Raw genomic sequence first — 26,596 nt, 5'->3', positions numbered from 1 at the left:
GCTGGCAAACGTGACACCCTGTGGCCAGAAGACATTTTGAAAATACAGTGATGTGTCTTACCAATCCTGACAAGAGATTGTATCTCTTGTCGCAGTGCAACGGTAAGGACCATTTTAGATATACATTTGAAAATGCATTTGTATCTACTCTACTTGCACCTACAGCAATTTTCTTAGACATGGCTTGTGTAACAGCCATGCTGGGAACACGTTAAAGTACCTCTCTAATAACCTCTTATCAGCGCCGTCGTATAGGGGGGAAAGGTTATGACAATTATAAGGGCCCACAGCCCGCTAGGGCCCACACACAGCCCTCAGTAGCCTCTATGACAAAATGATTATGCATACACTGAACTAATATATATTCATATGAATGAATCCGAATTAAAACAAACCACAAATCATAAAATATTCTAATTTTAATCATTTCAATAATCCCCTTGGCCCCTTCTTAAAAAATGGTTTGGTCCACACCGCGCTTCGTTCTTCCCAGGGACGTGCAGGAGTTTTGAGGGGGGGGGGGGAGCGCTATTGTTAACGGGGGGTTGGATCGCGGACGAGCGCTATTGCGGGCGCGATTGTTGAAGAACACTCAGAGGGCACTTTTTAATACGAGGCAAAAAGGGCAGGGGCTCAAGCACCCCTAGGGCCCTATGTGTGCACGTGCCTGGTTCTTCCCATGGTTCTTCCTCATCGGAAGTGAGTGAGCGATGAGACTTACAGTGAACAAACAAGCCAATTTAAACTTTAATTGAGATTAGATGAGGCTTGTTGTTGTTTTTGATATTTGTTTTAGAGGTGTAATAACGTGTTGCAAATCAGGGAAATGAGAATAAGACAATTAATAATACATAATTTACATAATAATACTCTGACTTGTTAAGATTAATGTAAAAAAAAGGAAACAAATTGGGTGTATTACACCAGGCACCGTCAAGAACACTGAAAAACAAGAACATTTAAGGTGGCAATGAATGGGGGAGAGGGGCCCACACTGATATTCTTTCAGGGGGCCCAGAATTCCTAGCAACTGCCCTGCCTCTTATGTCACATATTGCTTAACAGCATCACTACCCTGCAAGGACACAAATCTGTCTGAAATAATCTTGTCTAGGAGATACTTCCATCCGAGCCAAGGCGTGAACTGGCACTCGTAAACACTCATGAAATAAAAAGTTTTCTCTCTCTTTTTCTTCAATGTCGGACACTGAAAAAGGCCCTTCAAATTGCATTAACGACAAACATAGTACCAGCTTTTGGTTTCTTTTTATTTTTGGGCCCTCGCTGTTCCCACCGGGCGAACAGCAAGAACTCATCAGCAAGAATGGCCACTTTCTCAAGAGGGAGATCTTGATTTTCAAGGTAACGTAAATCGCCAATCGTTCAATCGTCTTTGAACTGTTCAAGCAAGAGTGTTTTCATATTCTCAATGTATGACAGCTGGAGAAAGAACCATGGTCAAACAGGCATACCTTCCCTTGCAAATCCAACATGGTTTGACACTCACACAACACTTAAAACCGAACGGCATGCTCCAATTCTCCTCCTTTTATTTGCATGGCCTCACTCTGTATGTTTATTTTCCCCCTGTTCAGCTCTTATTTCTACTCTCTAGTTCTTTCTGCAATTTTGCCTCTTTTTACTGACATTCTTTTCTTCTTTATGCAGCCGGAAATCTTTCGGCTGCCAATTTTTGCCCCAGCTCACTTATAGGTGATTTGGGCGGAGTGGGAGGGGAGGCTGTTACAAGCAGTGTTGTGGGTCAGGCAGCATCTCTGGCAGTTCCTCCATCTCATCTTCTCCACCAAGAGCACGGCAAAAATGGCTTTCTTTGCAATGGCGGAGGTGACCAGATTGCTGTTATTCTCAGATCTGCCTTTATACATTTTCCACGATGGTCCGAACTAGGTGAGTCCATGAATACTTGGACATCAAACACATATTTCGCCACCATGACTTTGAATTTTCGGCTAGTATTGTTTTGTGAGGTGAATCCTAATGTATTGTGTGATTGATGTTTTTCCCTTTTCCCGCTTAGTCTATTTTTTCACGGTGTGATATAGTTTAAACACCCTACTAATTTTAACAATCTGTTGTTTACGAGACACTTTTCTTTTTTAATCACAGCACTGTTTGATCCAAAGTTTATCATTTTTTTTATAGTAATGATCAAAGCTTTTTTTTTGTTAGTTAGTTTCTAGATGTGAAAAGGTGTAAGAAAATGGTCCAATTACCTCTCGGAGAGGACCAGTTGTGAACGGCCCTAATTGGCCTGACTCGCACAGGGAAACACATCTATCTTTTTTGTCATGGGTAACGAAACAACACACACATTCTTCTTCCCACACCCACTCCATAGCAATAGCACGGGGCTGACTGACGCAAATGACAGGAGCGTAATTTGATGTGTAAGGCTCTGGCAGCCTCATCACCAATGAGGAGAGAGAGAGAGAGCGAGAGAGAGAGAGAGAGAGAGAAAGAGTGAGAGAGAGAGAGAGAGAGAGAGAGAGAGAGAAGGAGAAAGACAGAGAGAGTGAGACAGAGAGGGAGCAAGACAGAGCGAGCGCGAGAGAGCAAAAGTGAAAGCAAGAGAGAGCTTTCTTTGCACGATAGATATTTATATGATAATTCTAAAACCACTCAACCCCCACACACATTAGATTTCCCACTGTACTCCATCACATTTGGGATGGAGTTACTGGAAGCAGGCCCACTGACGCACCAGGGCCATGCATGTTTATTTATATATGGATCAAGAATGGATATATCACCTTATCCAAACCACACAAGGTTGTATAAACAGTAGGGAACCAGGACAGGCTTTCAAAACATATAGTATATGAACAACGTTGGGGTGTGAGCAAAGTGGTTTACCATTTGCTACACTTGGTATTACTAAACATGACTTATTCATTCATCCTAATAATAATAACAAAGTGAGATATGATGACAAGCTACCAAAGTATGACAAGATTAAAACTTTATTTGCCGCAAAATTGTATGACATAATAAAAGAGAGTGTCAGCACGACTCAAGCCTCATCTACAACTGAATAGTTAAATAATGGCATACCCTTAAATAATGAACCAGCCCAAAACACTTTTGACATCATTATAAAACCTCTATTGTTGACAACGCACCCCAGGGGCTATTTTCAGATTTGTCCTTTATCATTATTTATAATTTGTCACTGGCTGTCGAGTCAGGCTTCCCACGGTCAGCTTTTATTTTCCTGCTTTAACCAGAAGGACTTTCAATACCCCCTCAGGAGGCAACATTTATTAATGAATCAAATGTATAATAACAATATATATATATATATATATATATATATATATATATATATATATATCAGGCTTGATTATTAAGTGTTAAAGTTAGCTAGACATTTGGCAGTATGCTATGCTACACACGCCACCTTTGCGATCAATCGGCCACATTATTAAACAGCTGGTGACTCGGCTGGGAGAGCTAGCCTGGCAATGCTAACTCTAGCATAGCTAGCAGTGCATTCTAACACTTCCAGTGCTGGATTCCGTTCCAGTACTCGTTGTTTTCAGGCGAGTCCTAAATGCCTAAATTGGCCTAACTCGGCTGCCAGAACAGACCAATAAGCTTGGGAAACAGTGACCAGCAGGCCGTTTCCTCTTCCAACAAGGCCGTACTTCAACAGCTTCACGCAGTCCATGGCCAAGCCCTGAGCATGCAAGGCCAAAGTGAATTCTGAATTTACAGGGCTAATGGGCCTGCAAAAGAATGGGTGTCCTCTAACTAAATTATGGATTTATATTATGCAGTGATTGAGACACAACCCTTGGGTTTTTGTGATATGGGAATGAAATTAATATCTTATACTAATGTTTGATGCTCCAGTGATTTGAAGACATACTCTCCTATTAAACCCCATTATAACTACTGCAGCAATGTCTCCGTTTGATGTAGTGTCGTCGACAGAAATTGAGCTTAGCCACAGCGAGGTGGAATAAAACGGTGAAATAGGACCGGGGATGCATCACTAATTGAAGTTTTTAACGATGTAAAAGTATCTTAGGTGTTTTAGGCTGGACTATTTCTTCAAGAGAAATACTTTCTTTTCCGTTCTTTATTATGCTGTTTTTTTTACCGTTTTTGCAAACAGGATCCCACAATCCTAAAGCAAAGCCGAACACTTCCAGTAGGGATGACAATGAGGGCAAAAGGTCAGTCCCTGGATGAGCTATCAGCATGCTAAAAGGCCGGGCGTCTTTAGAAAAGTCTTTAAATGGAGGCCATCAAATAAAAGCATTCCAAGGGTTAGAGCAATCTGTGCTGATAAAGCACAGAATAAGGTTTACAGAGGGTAAGATTGACCTCCTCTCTTGACCTACTAGAACATAACAACTTTTACCCTGGCTGGTCAGAATTGCCTTCATTTCTTTTCTGTATTTTGTCAATGTTGATCTGAACATGTTTAAACGTTAAAAAAAATTTAAGAACATATTTAACACTACTATCGTACAAACTCTGATCTACCGACCCCCAAAATATATTGCAATGGCTATATCATCAACTGTGAATATTATATTCATACCACTGACTGGGTGAACACTAAATTCTGATTGAACAGTGCGGCTAGAATGTCATCACCACTTTCTAAACTAATGTGCAACATTTCCTGAACCCCACATCAGCTTGCCAGCATTCTGTGAGCTTTATAACCCTGTTAACTCTCAACATTAGTGTTGCAACGGTGTGGATATTTTCACACCAGTGGATGATCTTCTGAAAACCCTGCGGTTATCAGTAACACTGAATAAGAAAATATATAATTTTAAAAAGGAAATACACAGTGCGTATCTTTCCCTGTCTGACTCGGAGCCAACGGGACCACTGCTGTAGAATCTAATTTTTATCAACTGAAAGTTCTTTCTTAAGAATTTCTAAAGCACATGACTTTGTTAAAATAAATGTGTTATTTTAATTAAACAAAAAGCAAAACTACATTATCACATCTGAGTTCTGGTTGGATGTCAGTGCCTTTGGATCCAACCATCTGTGATCCTGCAATCTGAGTCCTACTGAGACTCAGATGTAGCCGAAGAGTTTACCAAGACACACAGCTTCCATAGTATGGAATACAAGGAAGGAGCTTTGGATATTATGCAAAGTTTGGATTAAAATGTGAGATTGCATGGCAAAAATTGCCATGCAATCCCGAAAGTTATGTTACTACTCTAGCATTGGCCTCAAGACACACAGCTTCCATAGTATGGAATACAAGGAAGGAGCTTTGGATATTATGCCAAGTTTGGATTAAAATGTGAGATTGCATGGCAAAAATTGCCATGCAATCCCGAAAGTTATTTTACTATTCTAGCATTGGCCTCTTCACATCTGCTGATGCATCAGACATTTGCAGATGCAGTGGCTAAATATAATTTAAAGAAATAATCAGCAAATATCTAAGCTACAAGAAAATTGCTCTCACCAAGCATGTCTGTGAATATATGTGCAGCATTTATTTGGTTTGGGAAATCTCCCAATAATCTGACTCAGACGGGACTACATTTAGAAAGCTTTTCTGTTGATCTACAAAAGATACCTGAGCAGCAAGGTGCCATTTTTTTTCTATATAATTTCATGTTTCAACTGATTGTGTTCCAGGCATTAGTCCTTAGTCAGACTTATTGCGTTACCAAGTAGGCAACAAATAGTGTAAGCTAAAAGTTAACATTTTGAGACAGAATCGCCCCAAAAGTCAACACAATTTTAACACTATTACAATTAACACTTAATGTAATAGTGGACATGGTCTAAGCAGGATAATGGACTGTGCGGTCATTGATAAAGAAGGTGCTCCATGGAGGCTAAGCCTCCTCCTCTCCACCTCCAGGGGCTCATAACCCTTGTGTCACGCATTATTCTTCAATTACCCTACATCTAGTCGTGGAGCATACATTTTGATATGTATATATACACAGTATATATATATGTATATATAAATACAAACTTTTCTTCTCTCTTTTTATATTATTATCTTCGTTTGATGTTTGATGTTTAATTATAATCCTTAAAACATCTGAGAGGGTGGGGGGGGGTCTCTCACCGTGAGCTCCAGCAGCTCGTCCAGCAGGCCGCTGCGCTTGCTCTGCAGGAAGGCGTTGGTGCTGCCCGTCTTGGCGATGCGTATCCTGGCCAGCCGGGCTTTCTGTGAGCAGAGGAGGGAGGGAGGACACCGGGTTCAGTGGGGGGAGGAGGTGTGTGCGGTGGTGGGAGACGGACATGCAGACACGGAGAGATACGGACGAGAGGTAGAAAGACAGAGGCAGGTGATTATTGATAGTTATAAATAGTACATAGGGTTACAGTGTTCACATATGGGAGTGTAGGTAGATAGAGAGAGATGGGTTGGAAGCTAGATTGGTAAATTGGATATGTAAAAGTAATAAAGTCAAATACATTCATTCATTATAAAAACAACAATGTAATAATCAATATATTGTAAATGAATGAACTATAACATATAAGTTACAACTACGACTACAAGAAATGTAAATGTCAGAGTAAAGAATTTGAGAAGAAGTGAGAAAACACAGACATGCTATCGAAGGTAAAGTCCTAAACCCTGTTATATAGTCCATGCATAGGGTGTTTCTGATTGGTGCCAGCTCAGAACATGAAAGTCAGGGGCGGTACTGTACGTTTAACAATTGAAGCCTGGCTGGTGCTTATACACATTCATGTATTCTACTTTCAAAGTCCTAGTAGAGCAGGACTCTATTCTCTCCTATAGGCATGCATAAGTATCGTCTAAAATACATGGCGTGGAGGCAGGATAATTCAAAGTGGGGAGAGAGAGAGAGAGAGAGAGAGAGAGAGAGAGAGAGAGAGAGAGAGAGAGAGAGAGAGAGAAAGAGAGAGAGAGAGAGAGAGATACTAAATAGAAAGAAGGAAAGAGAAAATATTTGGAGGAGCTAATATAAAGAATGGCTGGTTATAATAATAATTTGAATAATATTTAATAATGATCATTAAAAAAAGCTAATCTCATAAGCACTTAGAATTCCCTCTAAATATGTAGACTCATTGCTGTGTCAATTCTCAAAATCCAAACCCCCGGCAACAATTTCACTGCTCCAAGGACACACTGCTTATTTAAGTACTGTGGATTGTACACTTTACGGACGCCCACAATTGTAGCCTCAACTGTTTCCAAAACAGAAACCATTCCTCAGGACACATAGAGGGCATCTTTGTAATCCAAAAGGTACATTATAGTTTTACTAGTTTCTCAACAGAGCGTTCCTCCCACACAAACGGCCCTTTTGTATCATTCCACCGCAGCGACGTTGCGACCCGGTCGGTGTGACACGACTGAGCCGCGCAGTGTACACAGATTACTCGGGCTCGCCGTCCGCCCCGGCCGCTGACAGCTTGAGAGACCGCGACGCCACGCAGACACCGAGCCAACCCCAAATCGCTTTCCTCTTCGCGACCCGCCTTTTCATTTCCTCTGTCACCTCAATTTCAATTTCTTTGTCTCCCCTGCCACCCCCCACCCGTCAGCGTCTGCTATCCCTCCCCTCTTTCACTAACCCCCCCCATATTTTTGCCTCTGCTAGTCCCTCTCATTTTCAATCCGATCCCCATGCTCTCTCTCTTTCTCCACCACCACCCCAGCCCCCCCTCTCCCCCTCCCTCCCTTCCTCTTCCCCCCGTGCCATCGGTTTCTTCGCGGTCCATTTCCCCGTCTCTCTCCGTGTTTCTTCACTTGACCCGGACCCATTACCGGCGTGACCTTATCCCGTCCAGTGCCTCAACACCACTCTCCGTCGCGCCGCCAAATAGACTGCACATCAGTGTTGCTGAAATAGCAACAGAAACAGCCACTGTTGGTTTGGGTTTCCTGGAAGGATGTTTTTCTCTCTCCACAAGCTACCAAGCGGAGTGGGCTACTGTGGTTTAACACACAAACTTGTGGCCACACACACACACACACACACACACACACACACACACACACACACACACACACAGATGTGCTATTTTTGAGGCGATTATCTACAGGCTCTTGCATGGAGAAGGTGTCAGGATGGATAGAGATGGATATTAGAGATGAAACCTGAAGTTAAACCTAAAACCAACAAAATATATCCAATTTTTACATTTGAATGCACAGATTAGATAGTTGTAATCAGGTCAAATTGCCTACATCCCCTTCCAAATAGAGAGAGTACGAGCCACTATACTGTATATGTATAAATAATGATTTGAGATAGATATTTGAGTACACTGTCACTCTAATTGGACAACGTCTTTAGGGAAGTTTACTCTGGATGCTGAATTGGAACACATCAAAAACCTGCCATGTAAACAAGTAAACAGGCCTGCCTTTGAAATGAAACAAGCTCTGAAATGAAACACCTTTTTAAAACTCAGGACTCATAACTTCTCCACCGATCAGTAGCACTGTCTAATGACTGCCTCTCATCTACCCGGAGAAAGGTCATGCACTAGCACGTCCAAGTTAACTACTGCAGGTGTGTGTGTGTGTATGTGTGTGTTTGCGTGTGTGTGTGTGTGTGTGTGTGTGTGTGTGTGTGCAAATACGTTTAGAAAGTGGACACGGTATAATGAGGGGTTTCAATGGTAATGATGCTCTATGCAGGGGTGACACTCGACTACTTTTCCTTTGGGGGTTAGGTGCATCCATTCATCCTGTCCTGTTCGTTTTTTTTTACCGCCCATGAATAGGAAGTGGGGAAGCACACCATTAAGTACTCTTTTAAACCTGCCGTCATTAGTCGAGTAATGTCAGAATATATAAAGCGGGGCCACTCTCTGGGTGCTGACCCCTGACCAAGCTCCTCGCTTTAACAACTTCCACCTCCCGTTTAGTCTCCTCAGACGGTAGGCTGCCTCAGGTCATGTGAGGCTATGCTGGTGATCTTATTGCAAGAGCAAGCAGGCAGAAACTGATGGTTTTGCGAAGAAAAATACAACACATGCCCACTTACAGAGAGTGGAGTAGACACACACACACACACACACACACACACACACAAATACATGCACTGGCCTGGATAACACACACACATTCACTGGCCTGCATAACACACACACACACACACACACACACACATTCACAGGCCTGTATAACACACACACACACACACACACACACATCTCACATACGCGTCTTGTCTGTTAGCAAGTGTACTCAGATGTCTTCCTGTTTCCCCATGGCGTCGGACGGCTAAAGGTGTTCACCTGTACCTTCTGAGCACGGCGCTTGTCTGCTCTCTGGTTCTGGTGATAGATGCGACTAAAGTTGGAGACGATGACAGGAACAGGCAGGGCGATTACCAGCACCCCACTCAGCGAACAGATGGAGCCAAATATCTTCCCCGCGATTGTCTTCGGAACCATGTCTCCATAACTACCGGGAAAGAGAGCGGGAGAAATGGGAGAGAGACAGAGAGAGAGAGAGAGCAGTAAATCAGAGTGTGGAAATTGACAAAAAAAGATGTGGTGCTTGCCAGTGAAAAGAGGCAAGTGACGAAAGGGAAGAAAACAGGGACGATTAAAAAGAGAAAGAAATCGTGAGGACCAGATGCTGCACTGTTTTACATATATACAATGCCAGCAGAGCTGTGCATGTGCACCCCTGAATCAAACAATCAACGCGGTAACACACTGTGCCTCCCCTGTCCTTCACCCAGCACTATCTCCAGCACCATCTCTGAAACACCATTATTTTCTTCACATCCTCTCTCCTCAAGAGACTCCCTTTGAGTCCCCCAAAGCTATGGACATTTCATCAGGAAAGCTACAATAGCCCTTCCAAAAAGGAATGTTGTGGGTTTTAGCATGTGGCAGAGAGAGAGAGAGGGTCACCCCTATCTTTCTCTGCACAATGGGAAGAACAAAGCCATGCTCGCAGGAATAACGCCAAGAAGAACTGACTCTTGGCCCAGGGGTGGTACTCGACTCCCGGGCATAACTGATTGGTTTTAGGGCATAATGGTTTGGCGTGAGCACCTAACCATGGCGCAGTCCCTTTACGGCGGTATTAGAGGTGGCATGGGCAGCTAGTTGCCTTTCTGTATTGATTTTAATAGATGTATGGATGGAAAATTGAAGGTGCTGTAGTCAGGGGCGGAGCCAGAGGGGGCGCCGGGGTCTGGGGCCACCCTAGGTGCCACCCTAGTTGATTGACAGTTCACTGCATGTTTTCGCACAAAGCAATCATGCACCCCCCCCCGTCAACAATCCCGTCCGCCTGCAACCCAAAAATCCCCCCCCCCCCCCCCGTCAACAATCCCAAATTTGAAAACATCTCCTTCCTCTCTGCCCCCTCTCTCCATATGTTTATCGGCCATTGAGATGTTGTTCCTTTCACGCATCTGTGATGGACAGGCAATAGGAATTCCCCAAACTAATCATGGAAGAGATGCCCTGATTTGTCAGAAATTAACCGGGAGCAAACTTAATCTAAATCGACCCAAACAGAGGCAGGTGCGGCCAACTCAACACAGATATTCTTAAAGCTATTTCCCTTACTAATAGCTGCCATTTGCCATTTCTCAGATAATAGCTCTTAAATCTTACCTACAGCATCTCTCATTTTCTAAGGTTTGAAAGGGTTGCATATTTGTTGCAAATAATCTGAAAGATAATACAAATTGTTCCCATTACTCAACTTTCCTTCTTCATAACTTGTGACAAATGTGTGAATGTAAAAAAACGATGACAATTTTCTGGCTGCCTCTAAAGACACCATGCTTTGCGACAAAGGAAATACTTTTCTACATTTTTATTGAAATTGTTAGGAAATTGCAATTAAAAGTAGGAAACTAAAAAACCCTCATCAATGGAAAAGAACAAGATTATGAAGTGTCTTATACACTAAAATCAGAATTTGCATTCAAACTCAGGTGAGAATGTCCTGAAGATAAGTATGTTCATATTAGGAAAAGCCTGATATGATTTTGAAAGGGTGAATTATTGAATGAAAATTACATGAAACTAATTTACGGGTGTGTTCTGCTCAGAGACGTTCTATATTTAAGGAACCATTGAAGTTACACTGTTCATTGTGTGCACACTGTGTTCAGGATGGTAAAGATCTGGTCATTGTAAAATGTTTAAAACACAGCTAAAGAATGAAAGACTTGAGTGGGTATTCACCAAGAGGGCTTCTTGTTACTGCCTCTCAGTTCTGTCTGTGACTGCCAGACCAGACACGTAGAGGGATGATTTCACAGTTCGCCGTCTAATTATTTTTGTCAGACAATAGGAATGACATGCTACGAGCGGAGCATCTCTGACCAATTCTGTTGAACCAAACCTCATTATTCATAGATGAGTGCTGCGGCCCAGACCATAGCACTAGCTGTTAGCAATAGAACTCTAAAGATTCAGGAATCTAAATCTGCATTCTACTGCCTTCTGAATTTTGAATAGCAGACTGAAGAAACCACTGAATGATGGATCATTTAACAGCATGCTTGCATGCTCTTGTGTGTGTGTTTAATTTCTATGCAATGACCAATCAGATAATGATCACATGCCCATCTGTCAGGTAATGAGTTGTAACATGAACCAACATAATAACACCACCTATACAAATCACGTGTGCAGCATGGAGGGTTGGGTGACTGTTCTAATGCAAGCCTCAAGCAGTGCAAAGAATATCTAGTGAGTTCTGTTTTCCAAGAACTAAATGACAGATACGATGTCCCACTCTGCCTCACACAGACATGCAACTATGCAACTATGCACGTGCGTGCACACACACACACACACACACACACACACACACACACACACACACACACACACACACACACACACACACACACACACACACACATGCACATGCACATGCACACACACATACACACACACTCACACTACATAACATAACTGTTTTTCTGGAATAAAAGAATGTACACTGTTTTATGATCTGGCTGACGCAGTATTAAGTATCACGCTATAAATTGTGTTTGCTCAACAAAATAATATGTAAGTGGGATATTTTGTCGCATAGCAATATTATTAACTGAACAAAAGCTAAATTTATTTTAGAAAAAGTATTGGATTGTGAAACAAGCTTTCAATATGTTTAATTGGATCAACCTGTGCATTCTGCCCTCTGTTTTAGTGTTGTTTAAAAAACACTTGGAAGATGCAGCCAGCCACAAAACACAGCTGAGGGAGCATTTAAACGGTTAATTGGTGTTTGAAGGCTTTAATTACTCATTTACTTTTTCTTTCCCTGTGTGCATCATATTAAGGCCAAATCCTTGGGGGGCTGGGAAGAAATCAATCGTCCAGTTCAATAATTCAGCCTTGTGTTTTATCACTTTCCATTTTCTGGTATGTCCTCGTTATTAAAGGGAAAACCTCTGTCGTCTTTCTTTTCATTTTCACAACACGTTCCTTTGTCCGTTTTAAGGCGCTTGCCCTGATTGTGCTCTGATAGGCATCAAATGAAAAAGATTGCATTGGACATGGTGCATCAACAAAAACACTGTAAAACCAAAAGCACAGGAAGGAATGGATGTATTCAAAGGTAAATACAATCCACCTCTGTGTCTATCTTGTGGTAGCAGGGAAGTCAGAGAAAGGTGGAGTGTTCCTGACATTTTGATTGATACATGAATAGAGAATGTGTTCAACCGAACTCTCTCAAAAATCATAATTTGTAACAAACATTGTTACACATACACACTTAAAAAATGATTAAGATATTGAGATTGTTGTTTATAAGATAATTTATAAAGCACTAGTTTATTATTTAATTTATTTTTTACAATGTGTTAATAATGCTTTGCAAACACTCAATAATGCAGCCTTTCATGATTGTTCAGGGAGTTAGAAAGCATAAGTTAATTATTTTGTGTGAGCTCAACTAAAATGAGGACTGTCTATGCCTTTAGCCTTAAGGTTGTATAACATTTCATCGGGCTCGTATAAAACGACCTGGAGATATATGTCGTCAATGATGATCGTTAGTGATTTCTGTTCACAAGAATCGTATTCCCAACACTCCCAAAACCCCTCCCACTCACGCCACCCAGCCAGGTGAGCTACGCTATTTTGCGTCACACAGTTGAACAGCCATTAAGATGGGACAGAACACTGTTTTTAATTCTGAGAGTTTCTAAAAAAACAGCCAGAAAAACATCAGAGTAGACAGATCACTAAACATTCTTCGGGCATTATGTTTTTAGGTGGGCAGATGCTTTTTGATCTGAAACTCCCTCCCTTAAGCACAGATTTGTCCTATCACTTTTACATTTTAGGATGGCTTTCAACAATGGACAATGGAGCCGGTAGGGTGGGTGAGGCATTGGGCTCTAAGACACATGCAGCAACAGTGCCTGGGGGTTGAAAGGAGAAAATTCCACATTTCGGATATTGTCAGTTGGTAAGCCCTGCTGAGTAAGGCAAGGAACATGCTGAATGTGAAGCGGGTCCGTCAAAGGCATGCACATTACACACCCACCCACCAGTGTGAAGTAATGCAGGATCTAGCTTTGAATAAACCCTGACATCAACAAGGGTATGGAATATGCATGCCACACGGACAACGTGGGAATGCTGGGTATTCATTAAACAGCGGGTCGGAAGACATATGAGCATGTCTGGTATTTCTATTCATGGAAACATTCAAGCAGGAGCATTACATTGAATATTTGACTTTCTGCCGCAGCCACGTGTGGCCACTTAAGTGGTCAGATGTGAAAGGGCTTTTTCATAGAATAACTAAATCCCACCTCAACACCTTGGAACAAAGCTGGTCCGATGTGCCACTGTGGAATCCATTGTGGACTCCACGTGGCTCTTGACTTGTTTCTCAATAGTGTCACGCCATTCAAAATGCAAGACGGAAGCCCCTTGGTCACACGAGAGGTCTATTGAAAGACAAATATATTAAAATAAATGTTTTTTGTGTTTGTAGAACATAGAACACAGCAGAGTTGGGTGGGGTATTCATGGCTGAAAACTGTCGGTGCTCTGGTACTTTGTGTGCACTTTGTGGTCTACGGCATAAATTTTGCACTTCCTTGCATATTTGATCCGTCCAAATCATAACTCATTGTTCTCTGCCTCTGTTCCATTAGTGAAGGCCGCATTGGTTCCTTGAAAGGCTCACTTTACGTCCCCATCACACTGGTTTCATTGACAATCCTGCACGGCCCATCATCGGGGGTAATGGAGCATGATATGCCAAGGATGTGATGAAAATTTATATTTGTCTTTTTTTTCCCCTTTTCCCTCCTCTGAAGTTTTTCACTCTGCCACCGAGAAGTAGCACACTCTGTGCCTCGGAGAAGTGCTGGGGCAGCAGAACTCTCAGGGACAATGAGTATTGGTGCTGAGCAAGGCGTCGAGGATTAAAACTGGCCCTTTCACTGTCATAAAGACGGAGAATGAGATTACATTGAACTACCGCAAGTATAGTTAATCTTAAAGTGGTTTCGGGCATCACAATTAAACATTATTTCAGTGGACTGCATTCATTTTAGAAGGACTCTTTTATGTTGTTTGAGAAGGTTAGGGCAGTGTCGGGAGCCGGCTTTTCCATATGGAAAGTCGGGACAATGAAGTAGAAATCATCCCTAAAGGCTGCATACATCTGACAATGTAGTTCCCAGAGAGAGGAAAACCATCCCTAAAGCCTCCATACATCTGACAATGTACTTCCCAGTGGGAGACTTTTAGATGAAACACCTATTGAGGGCTCACTTCCAGGGGTAGGATTTAAATAAGTGGCACATGCCACTAAAATCAACCAAGACGGTTCACCCTCCATAACATCCCAATGTATTACAAATTCATATTTGCATGTGAAAAATGCTTTGAAAATTGCCTTTATCTTTTAGCATCCTAACTGGCATGCCAGTATACTGTCCACAAACAAAAGACAACTACGTGACTTATGCTCAACTGTAAACCCTTACCGCAGAAACATGCTTTTACAACCATCCCTTTTGGCTACCTCAAGGGCACTCTGTACTGTACACACCCCGACACACACTCAAACCCACCTCATTACAACATTACATTTGCACCATCGCCATTCATTACTATCCGCTTCCCCCCCGCTGTCACTGACATTCACAGTGAACTTTCCGAGGAGAGACCTTTCCTACATCTTGTGCGACTAAATGTCGGACAAGGCCAGCTGTAACGGCTGCCGTAATCCTGCCGATGATTGAACCCCGCAATCAATTTGTTCCTAGCTTCTGGGTACAACGTCTCTCACAACGCCGGCTCCCACTTCCCGAGAAGAGGGCTGTATAGTGGCATCTGCGGACGAGAACGCCCCTTCTGGATCAATGGCGCTTCAGCATTCCCTCCCCACTCCGCCCCCTGTCCCTCGCCCCTGATAAGATGGAGAATTAAACAATTAGCGGTGAATCAGGAGGACCTGCTTTGTAGCTGGGTCAGAGGAACGGGGGGGGGGGAAAGGAAATGTTAGCAATTAATAAGCGAGAAGTGTAGCATTGTCGTCCTTAATGGGCCGACGTGGCAGCAGCGTGATGGATGGCGGCTTCGCTTCGCCACCGGGGTTATGGTAATGAAACAAATCCAGAGTGACACAGTGTGGTTGAACTTTGTTTAGGGACCAGGCGCCAGCTGAAACAGCTTCCTCCTTCAGGAGACAAGATGCTTTAATAATCATTACAGGCGTGCTGATCTATCACTTTAATGTAATACTGTGGGGCCTCGTTCGGCTTACCACATCATTATGAACGTGTTAATATTAACCACAGCGGTGAGAATTGATTATGCAGAAAGTTTCAAGGTTTTTTTAAGCAAACAGATAATGTTTACAGTTTTGACAGGAGGACATTTTAGAACAACTCTATTCTATTCATTATCACTAGATGACACTTTGCTAAAATTGTCATTCCGGAGTTAATCTAACTCACTCTAGTGAACTGACGTCTTCTCCAAGGTTAGGTTGGAGTTCAAACTGATAAGACTGATAAGTCTTATTTGAATGGGAAATATATTTTTTACTTGAAATATATCTATGTTTTGATGAAATTATTAATGCCTATAATAAATATAAGCTAGAGGTGTGAGGTTGAAGGTTGTTTCTAAAAGTAACCAAGTAACCTCAATTAAAACTTTTTTTTTTCTCAGCATAAGGAAAACACACTCTCATAGTATTACCTCCGATGTGACCTCAACAAAATTAGGTTACATTCGGGGAAGACGGTCGACTTGGAAAGGATAATGACAAGACCTCCCAATTTGATGTAAGAGTGTAAGAAGTAGATTTGAAAGCGGTGCAGACCTATATTTCCTATATATCCGTTACGAAAGATAAAGCAGACAATAGCCAGCAGAGACGAAAGGACCTGAGCCCTCCATTGGAGGCAGAGGTTGGACTCACCCTGCAGGACGCCGCTGTTACGCTCGTAAAGCAGAAGCAGCTGCTTTACCTGCTGCAAAGCAGGTACAGCAGGTCCTCTCACGACTCAAGGACTGCCTGGTTGAAGGAACTTTAAGCAAGGCATTCAACTGTACTTAATCTGCTTTGTGTATCGGCCATGCAGGAGAGAATCAGTGCGAGTCAGTGAACGCAAAGCATATACATACAGGCCATGTTATAAAAGACCCACATTTACAAAGTCAATTTAGCTGAAATGTAGAATAGTGAGACAGTGAAGGTTTACCGCAGAGTAAAACACTTCATCTTCTTTAGACAATAAAGTGTGGAGAACTAAATACCCCCCGCCCCCCACCACGTCTCCTTCATCACCAGCTTTGTATTCAGTCAACTGTTTCAAAGAATGAAATATGATTTGACCCGCAGCGATACATCTCAGCACCGCTGCAGTGAGGGGTCCAGCAGTTCAAGCACCAGTCGCTCCTTTTACTCGCTGACCATCTAATTACATCTCAGCCCCCTTGGCTCTCTCCTTCCTGTTCCCTCTTTTAAGTCCAACCTCCATTCAGCTTTGTCTTCACGCGGCTGTTCGCTGGGAGAATGAGATGAGACCAGAAATGAAAAGCTTTCTTTGGTATCCCATGCTGGCCCTGCCGACTGCTAAGTAGGTTACCGGAGAAAGTAGGCTGTCGGGGGGACCCGGGAGACAGGAGGAGCTGCTATTGTATCACTCAAGAGGGGTGCCCATTCCACTTCAGGACAGCACATTAAGTGACTAGGGAAGGGAAGATAGAGAGATGTGGTGTGACATGTGTGTGACGCAGCAGATTTGGCTGGAATAGGCCTCCAATGTCAATGGGTTTATCCCCAGCAGGGGTGTGATAGTAAAAAAGCATAATCTCGCTATGAGTTTCTCTACATAATGGGGCAGATTCAGTGCAAAACTAGACAGCGGATCAGGGACTGTCAGGTGCCTCTTATGCTGCTGGGGTTGTTTTTTGCCACTGTTTTCCCAAAATGTGTTTTCGTCCGTTTATCAGCCAAGATACTATAAATAACGGTAAACAACACCATTATGTTATATAGAAATGGAACTTTGAAGGAGCATCTTGTCAGTCATCTTCTCAGTCAAGCAGAAAATGTGCTTGTTTGTCATCAGGGAAAAACATTCCTCAATCAAAACAGAGCAGTGTATCATGCAAAAGGGTGATTGCAGCACAACTACCATCGCAAGAGGCGGTAAAGACACTTTTGGTGGAGAGTGCTGAGCTGTCCTTGGAAAGAACATGTAACACACCGTTGATCGTGACTATTTTGATGAATAATTAAATGTGTTAATTGAGAAAATGCTTTGTGTGCTCACGTTGGCTAGAAAAGTGCTTATTATATATTTAGAATTGTGTAGTGTTTTATGTTTTATTGTTGGATCAATCTAAAGAGAAACATATTTAGTCAAAGAGGCATAGAGGATGTGTGGGCCTGACACAATAAAACCAATCCATATGATCACCAGTCCTGCCCTTCCTGAGATACGGCTGTTATTACAAACAAAAAATAAGTTATAAGTGATATGTTTCTCAAGGTCATTTAAATATTTTTCCATGGCATTATTTCAGTAAAGTAAATTAATTAATACTTAATGAATAAATTAATAATAATAATACATATGTAAATGGTATCAAGTTTTGGTCGTCGGCAGAATTGCCAATCATTTTGATGGGCACTTGGGACAATTTGTGAGATTCAATAAGAACAAAAATGTACTTTAAACCTCTCTGTGGGATATTAAAGAGCATTAAATTGGCATGGGTTTTCATTTAAGGCAGAAACCATTATCTCCCAGGCTCCCAATCAAAGCACAAGAGCTGCATTCATTAAATCCGAAGGCTGCTTATTTATTCATTTAAGGAGAGGAGGTTTTGGAACTTTGTTTACGCTCTATGCTTTAGCCTAAAAGCTAAAATAATTCTTCCACAAAGTGGAATAAAAGTATTTCTTGCTATAAAATGCTCATATCAGTATTAGGGGATATCTTTTGTAATTGTTTTTCTTTGAAGAAATTTGTCAAAATGTCTTTATTTAATAGGTGCAGTTGCGCATTAAAGTGTTTTAGGCCTTATTTAATATTGCTCTCACAATATTGTTCCCACAAAAACCCTGCAACAGAGAGAATACGATATAAAGATTCATGGGTAAGAAGCCACCTGGTACTATCAATATATACACCGAAGCTGTGCACTGTGAAAATGTTGTGGCAATCCCAACTTTGCCTCAGTCTCAAGGGATGAAACGGTTACCAGTTTAACGATAAACCACGGTAACAATTAGTGGCAAATGGCAGTTTACCATTTGCTACAGTTTCCCTAACAGTTTGGGAAGTTGTAAACAACAAAACTATTACGATACAAATGGAACATACCATCATGCTATAAAAAGCAACTTATATTCACATACCACAGTGCAAGTAAACATTGGCTTGCAGGGCCAACTGCATAAAGATGAGCTTCATGATCAATAGGTCTAAATATAAAGGATAGCTTTACTTATAGGACTATGATTGTAGTTTACCATTATGGGTGCAATAAGAGGACTGTTTTGGGATACGTAAATAGGCTGTTAAGTAGACCTACCTTTGCCATTCCCTACAACCTGATTGTGATTTATTTAACTGATTTCTTCACAGGCTAGAGCCGAATATATTTGACCTTGGTAATTCATGACGCTTTTTTGCAAAATGGAAATCACGTCTTATATGTACAGTCCACTTGATTCAGATTATCCATTATTTAGATATTATTTTATTGATGTGGGAAAAAAATCTCATCAAACGATCGAACGTTCGATATAAAAGGAGAGTGAGATAGAAGATACTATAGTTTGGCCACACCGCACCCAAGCTCCGTACAGGCCTTTGGCATTTGTTACTTTGTGTCGGCCTACAGGTTACTGTGTACTTTGTATGAAGGTTATTAAAAGGATTTTTTACTTGGTAATCTTAGATTACATATAATAAGGAAGATTCCTTGGAAGCATGAATAGTACATTTTATACATGGCTTATCTATTAAATAATTCTCCACAACTCTTTGATTAAATAATAATTAAGATCATATTACAGTGTTAAATTTCAATGATTTCATCCATAATCTAAATTGCAGTCAAATCCAACAGTATTCTTTGTTAAGGTAATACTTACAGTAAATCATGTGAAATAACCTATAAATCCTATCCTTTTAGCCTACTGCATTCGCGAATAAAGCAGAATAGAGACTAGGGGTCGTTGCACTACACAAGGAAAGAAAGGTAATAAAGAATAAGTGGATGGAGTGCAATAGGTGCCACATTGTGGGCATCATATAAATATCTATGTTTCAATTAAAGAAAATGAGAAAACAAATACACTTGAATATGACTATAACATACCTAAATATTAAGACGAGTCAACTATTTAGGTTGAGTTAACTGAGGCAGTTGATCTCAGTCAGGGAGACAGGAATGCCACTGATGCTTTGACTCAAACACGTTGTTTGACATTGTATTCTTTGCAGGCATTGACAACCTTGTTGAACAAAGACACAGACACAGTGAAGTTGGGGAGCATGTGCAACACAGATTGAGTTTGCTTTTTAAATTCCTGTTGCCTTGAACACACCTCGGGCTCACACAGTATACGTATAAAAAAATAAAATAAATAAAATTTAAACAAAAGTTTTTTTGGTTCGTTCTATATTCTCGCCCATGGCCTAAAAGCCTGGGGTGAAAAATGGGCTTGAGGCTAAACTTGCATGCGGCCACGGCGTTCAGTGCGGGCTCAGCCCATATGGGGAGCTGAAGCAACAACCATGAAGACCAGCCGACCAACGAGCGTCCCACCATCTTAACTCTACATCGCTATATGATCAATCCACAGCCGGCCGCCCACTCCAACAACAGCACCCTCCCCGGCGTCCCTGCTGTTGTTTTTCGCTTCTGATGATTATGTCGCTCCAAGCCGTTTACGTTGAGGTAATTCCGAAGCTGTTTACCATCTGTTTGCACTTGTCGCTCCATGTTTTGGTCTTTAAAACAAACATAGTTTACTGCGCTGTTTCCCTGGGCAAACAGCTGCGTGGCAGAGATAGGTTTTAAATATTAGGTGGCAGAGCTTCTCCGGGCTGCTCTGCAGTCTCAGAATAAATTAGATTTGACATTTCCCACAAGGTGGTAATATGAGGGGTCTGTGTGCCGCACTTCATTGCAGTTTATTTTCTTATTTTATTTGCACACAAGGTGATTCTTTTTCGTGTTTGGCCCCATTTCAGATCTGTGCTCCACGAGCCCTTCGAGCAGTGTGTTGTAACAACAAGCTCTGGACTGTGCAATGCAATGCACTGAGAGGTAAGAGGTTAAGTGATTGACACGCAAGCATACATTTGCTTTTGGTGTTTTTTTTCCAGATATTTTATTGTGTATTCCAGTTGTTATTCTCGTAAAACGTAGTGCCCTTTTCAAATTGATTCCCGAAGTTTTCTGTTTACATTTGAAAACTGTGTGTCATCATATGGAAATATGGAGTTTTATTTGTTAGCAGGGTGATTTGTGAATATTATTGCAAATGGTCAAAAATATATCTACTTCTTTCCCTCAAGGGATGGGGCCTCAAGATTTGTGTGTACTTGGTTTTACTTGTACGCTACATAATAATGTACTTTTATTAGTTTTTTTGTAGATTAGGGCTAGGCCATATAGAAATGAAGTATGAATAAAATGATAATATCTGTATTGTTAATACATAAAGATGCTTCACGATATGCTCATGATGAGAAAACCCCATTCCTTGCAATCAAACTAATGATGCTAGATGCTAATTTAAAGGAGGATATGACAAATAAGACAAATTTTCCTCTTAAACTCATAATACTTAAAGCAATATTGGGAAAAATTAGGTTCACCTACTCCTTATCCTTATTAATTTACACTACAAAGTATGTTTGTAGTGCGACAAACCTTCAGCTTTCCCAGCGACACAACACAAGATCATGGCGAATTCTATTATTGTCTTATAAAATTATCGTTCAGCCTTACGGAAACCACTCTGACATGCGATGCCGCTACAAAGATGGACGCAAAAACCTAGCCATGTAGTTCCCCCTTCGCTCTCATCTCTACTGAAGCAGTAATACAATTCTCGCCCCTGCCTTTCACACACATGATGCAAGATGAAACCAATGTCTTTAAATAAGCCCAGTGCCAGACCTCGTCTGGACGCTTTTAACCCATTCACGACTTATGAAACCATGCATAGGTGCAAAGCAATGGATGTGCAGCTACACTTATATACTGTTAGCATCATAGCATAATTGCCATAAAATTCATATTTTAAGGTTTGTCTTGTATTGTATATGTAGCATCAAAAATGCCTAATAAATGACTTAGGCAGATAGTGATTATGGAATGTAAAAAGCACTCTGATTGGCTTAGGATATAGCCAATGAGGCACAATGAATCAGCAGCGTTAGGAGAGTAGAGTTAGGTTAGATATCACACTTTGGGCAAAATATGACTTAGCCAATTATGCTATGAGGCTAACGAATGGTACATATTATGTAAATGGTTTTATAGAGACCAATCACGTTATCGACAGGGAGCTCACACCTCCATGGGGCTAAATAATGTATCATCTCGGCTGGCTGTAGCTAACAAGCTAGCAGAGGAGTATAAGAGAAGGGGAGTGGAACTGCCGAAAGCAAAGAGAAAAGATGGAAACCTTGGGAGGAAATTATAGACACATCCAGTTGGTGTGATTTAAAACTAATCCGTCCATTCTTTTATGGATTTACCATCATGGGGTGGAGAGTCTGTCGGCTTGACCCCGACTTTGTTGAAAAATCGAAGAATGTTCACTTTTCTTTTTCTTTTTTTTTTTACATGCATGTTGCGAGAGAGGATATTCCATAGAACGTTAACCGTCTAGTAGTCCACTTCAAACACTTTTCATTTATTCCACTATGATTTCCCATGGCAGTGAGAAGGAGACTAGAAAGAGGGCAAACCTGGCTTTCAAGCTATTATTACTTGAGGTCACTCTACAGTAAATGTCACAAACAGCCAGACATCGGGCTACCGCAGGTCAATGGCTATCAAGGCCCTTGGGATCATTTTACATTGAGTCCAATGATTCAGACTTTGGCTGTAAACAGCCCTTCCAATCTTCTAACTGAGAAAATATCCACCGAATCTGAGAGACAGGAATCAGATTAGGACTGATTAGTCGGTTCTACAAAGCACCACCACTGCAACATACTCTCAGGTCCATCTGTTTATCATAGGAGAGGAGCCAGCATTAAAAAAACACACACATTCCAACTTTCTTTCAGTTTGATAGCCAATTATACAAAAGGCAATTTTGTGTGACCTTGGAGCATTGTGTTAACAACTGGAAAGAGCATTAAGCATAGCATAATTAAGCATAAGAAGCCTTTTTAATGCTCTGGGCTTTTAGAAAGGTATAATCACTCTCAATTATATTTCCGGAATAAAAACCCACATAAAGTTCCTTTGAGCTCTGCCGGATTGATGAAATGTTAGGAGAAGGCCACTGAGCAATAATCCAGTTAGCCTTTCCTGCTAGTTCCCTCAGTGTATTTAACCTGGAAGGTCTCTTTGCAAATGTACAAATAAGTGGTTGTTTTTTGTTTATCTGAGGCTCACTGCAGCGTCCACTCCACTGTTTGTTTGTCAACTGCAATCAGATGGAGTGAGCAGAGAGGCACGGCATACAGCAGAAAGTGTCACCCTCTACAGAGCCGGCACTCTTTCCATTGGTGAGAGGAAAAAATGTAAAAAAGCAATCAGCAAGGAGCAAATACTATAACAACTCAACAGAGTGCAGCAAAGTGTAAAACAAAATGAGCGGAGCGCCAGTGAAGTCGGAATATGGAAAAGAAAGTATGCTTTTCATGGACCTTGGATATCTGAGCTTATACACCACTGAGAGGAGGAAGACCCCTTTGGGGGAAATAATCCTTTCCTTGTATTCTGACCGAGCACCAACCCTTCTCCACCTATGCTATTTCTTACTTCTTAGTCAAGCTCTACATAACTGAATAAGTCATTCAGAGGCACCTGGTATAATATAAACCAACACAGTCTCAACCCTATTCGTCAAATATTGAAGATTTGCCACGTACCCTCTTCGTTTAACGACGTCTAGGGTACCCCCTCTTCGTCATTGAACGACGAAGAGGGTCATCCGATAGTTTTGACCGCAAATACCTCTTCGCCGGATTTTGATGCAAGGGGTTGTTGACGGGGGGCGAGACGTTCTCGCAGCATTTGGTGAAATGTTTACGTAGTCTTTATTATCTGAAGGGGAATTGCAATATTTTAGGGCAGATTCACCATTAAACGTGTTTCTAATAACATTTCTAGCGAAAAATATATTTTTAACTTGCATAATCTTCAGTCAGTGAATGTGTCTGATCTTTAGTTTGATAATTGATATATTTGTTTCGGTCTCGCTAAGGATGTTTCAATGACGTCAGGTTGCCTCAGCTTGAAGAGCACACCTGTTTGCCTGCTTAATGGAGGACTACCAACAGGGGGCGATAATTAATGTCAATGTCAACAACTCAACAAGCAGCGTTGAAGGATTAGAATCTTCGATCTTCCGATCCAACACAGTCTCACTCCGAGAACGTCAAATCCCGACTAGTGGCAAGGGCACTTTCCTATTGGATAGTTATTAGGATTTTTTAATGTGAAAATGGCGGACATACTTTATAATAACATGGTTGCTATGACAGTTGCTATGGACGCTGAACCCAGCAGCTCGCGTGCCATTTAAATCATATATAAATGGCTATAAATGTTTGTCCATGCTGATTATGTTATTTTATGTAACCGTGTAATGATGTTCTCTTATTAACGTGAAACCAGGACGTTTTGACGAGTTTTCAGTGAGACTGTTGATTCTCGCCCACCCATCTTGTATTTAATAAACCATTTTCGTTGCTTCGAGGAGGTCTGGTGGTCTCCGTATATAATAAATAAATAAATACATAGATATATATAAATATGTATATATAAAAATGAAATAATGGCCAGGTCGTGTAGTCGATGGCAACCACCATAGCGCCATAGAATCCTGCGCAGCCTGCCCCATATTCTGTCGAAAATAATCTCCCATGTTATTATAAAGTATGTCCGCCATTTTCACATTAAAAAATCCTAATAACTATCCAATAGGAAAGTGCCCTTGCCACTAGTCGGGATTTGACGTTCTCGGAGTGAGACTGTGTTGGATCGGAAGATCGAAGATTCTAATCCTTCAACGCTGCTTGTTGAGTTGTTGACATTGACATTAATTATCGCCCCCTGTTGGTAGTCCTCCATTAAGCAGGCAAACAGGTGTGCTCTTCAAGCTGAGGCAACCTGACGTCATTGAAACATCCTTAGCGAGACCGAAACAAATATATCAATTATCAAACTAAAGATCAGACACATTCACTGACTGAAGATTATGCAAGTTAAAAATATATTTTTCGCTAGAAATGGTATTAGAAACACGTTTAATGGTGAATCTGCCCTAAAATATTGCAATTCCCCTTCAGATAATAAAGACTACGTAAACATTTCACCAAATGCTGCGAGAACGTCTCGCCCCCCGTCAACGACGAAGAGGGGGTACCCTAGACGTCGTTAAACGACGAAGAGGGTACGTGGCAAATTGGCAGTATCTGACGAATAGGGGTGAAACTGTGTTGTATAAACACATTCTCTATTGATTGCACTCAAAGCCAATACTTTATTGGGAAATATAAGGTAGTTCATCATAAAACATTGAATTATTGTCCCTAGAGGCATTGCCTTGCTTTTTCTCAAATGACTACCTAGACCTGGAAAGCTGTGAGCCATAGTGCAAAATCATAACCTGGCTGGAAGCAGAGGTTAAAGGAGACACATTGTATGCACTGGTGATCCATTGTTTCCATTTTCACTTATTTATACACTACCTAAGTCAAATGCTGTTTCTATTTGCTGCATTTCATGCAGTACTAATCCCTGAGTTTTACTAGGTAATCTTTGAATGCTGATATCTTGAATAAATTAACATTCCATAGGTCAGTTAAATCAATTGAAAATATTGTGGGACACACAGCAGAAGGTAAATTGGATACTAATCATTATTTATACGTTATGATTGTAACAAAGCCTTGGCTTAAACAATGAACAAATTGAGAGCTTTCATTAGAAAGGATTACCTCACTTATTCTATTTGAAGTGCCAAGACAGAAGCTTCTAAGAAATATTTTTAATAATCACAATCTTTGTCCTGACATAATTGTTATCTTAATGAATGAACTTATATCCATAATACATCAACCATTTTGAGACAACTGTGGTTCAGATGTTGAATTTGAAAGCAAACGCCATTCTAGACCCATTGGATTATCAAGTGAAGGCATAGATGAAAGCCAAGTCTATCTCACACCAGGTCCTAATGCAGTTGGACTCTATGGGAAATAATTATAGTCTCTCTGAGGAATAGTGCAATGGGAAAATGTATTTATTTAACCCTGCCACCAACCTCATTGTTCAAACGCAGACGCTTTGAGACTTATTTTTTTTAGCTCTGCAATATAATTAGCATATGATTCCACCCCATGCTGAAAAAAGCAAAGCACTTATTTGGAAGACTCAGCCCCCTTGAAACCTTATTTATCTTCCATCTGAGAAACAGCTCTTTATTTCATTATTGAGTGTTGCATTAAATAGAGCTACAAACACTGCCACCGGGCAGTGGCAGATTTAGCAAATTGGGGGCCCAAGGCGAAGATATGTATACGGCCCACCTCATCCGATCTTTAAAAGAGAATGGAGAAAAAAAAATTACCGACTGAATGGTGGATAGGCAGGTAAAGCTAATCTATGCGGAAGTAAAGGTTGAGAAAAAAAACCTTCCCCTTTAAACCCTGCATACACCTATTTACTCCAAAATTAAGATGGAAAGCAGAGAACACACAAAGTGTAGCACTACACAAACTAATGGTCACGATGGAACCCAACAGAGAATAAGGTTTCAGATAACACCTGCCTTTGCAAAAATGCCAGGAAAACCAGCACTGTTTATTCTTTTTTTTTAAGATCAATTCGATATTAGGGATGCAACGGTATGAAAATTTTACCTCACGGTTATTGTGACCAAAATTATCCCGGTTTTCGG

At 41.2% G+C, this 26,596-nt stretch overlaps 1 protein-coding gene across 2 annotated transcripts in view; it reads right to left on the bottom strand.

Moving 5' to 3' along the window:
* Positions 1 to 26,596, bottom strand: part of LOC311339389 (A-type voltage-gated potassium channel KCND3-like) — a gene marked incomplete at both ends in the record, with an annotated part of 57,763 nt that overhangs the window by 5,471 nt on the left and 25,696 nt on the right. For both annotated transcript variants that reach the window (XM_084464765.1, XM_084464766.1), the window contains 2 exons: positions 6,086 to 6,187; positions 9,256 to 9,418. In XM_084464765.1, the coding sequence (XP_084320891.1) occupies positions 6,086 to 6,187; positions 9,256 to 9,418 (265 nt within the window). The remainder of the gene's footprint in view (positions 1 to 6,085; positions 6,188 to 9,255; positions 9,419 to 26,596) is intronic.

This window comes from Micromesistius poutassou, assembly GCF_964030765.1.
Source record: "Micromesistius poutassou genome assembly, chromosome: 2".
NCBI lineage: Eukaryota > Metazoa > Chordata > Actinopteri > Gadiformes > Gadidae > Micromesistius > Micromesistius poutassou.
This window is presented reverse-complemented; position numbering and strand designations above follow the sequence as displayed.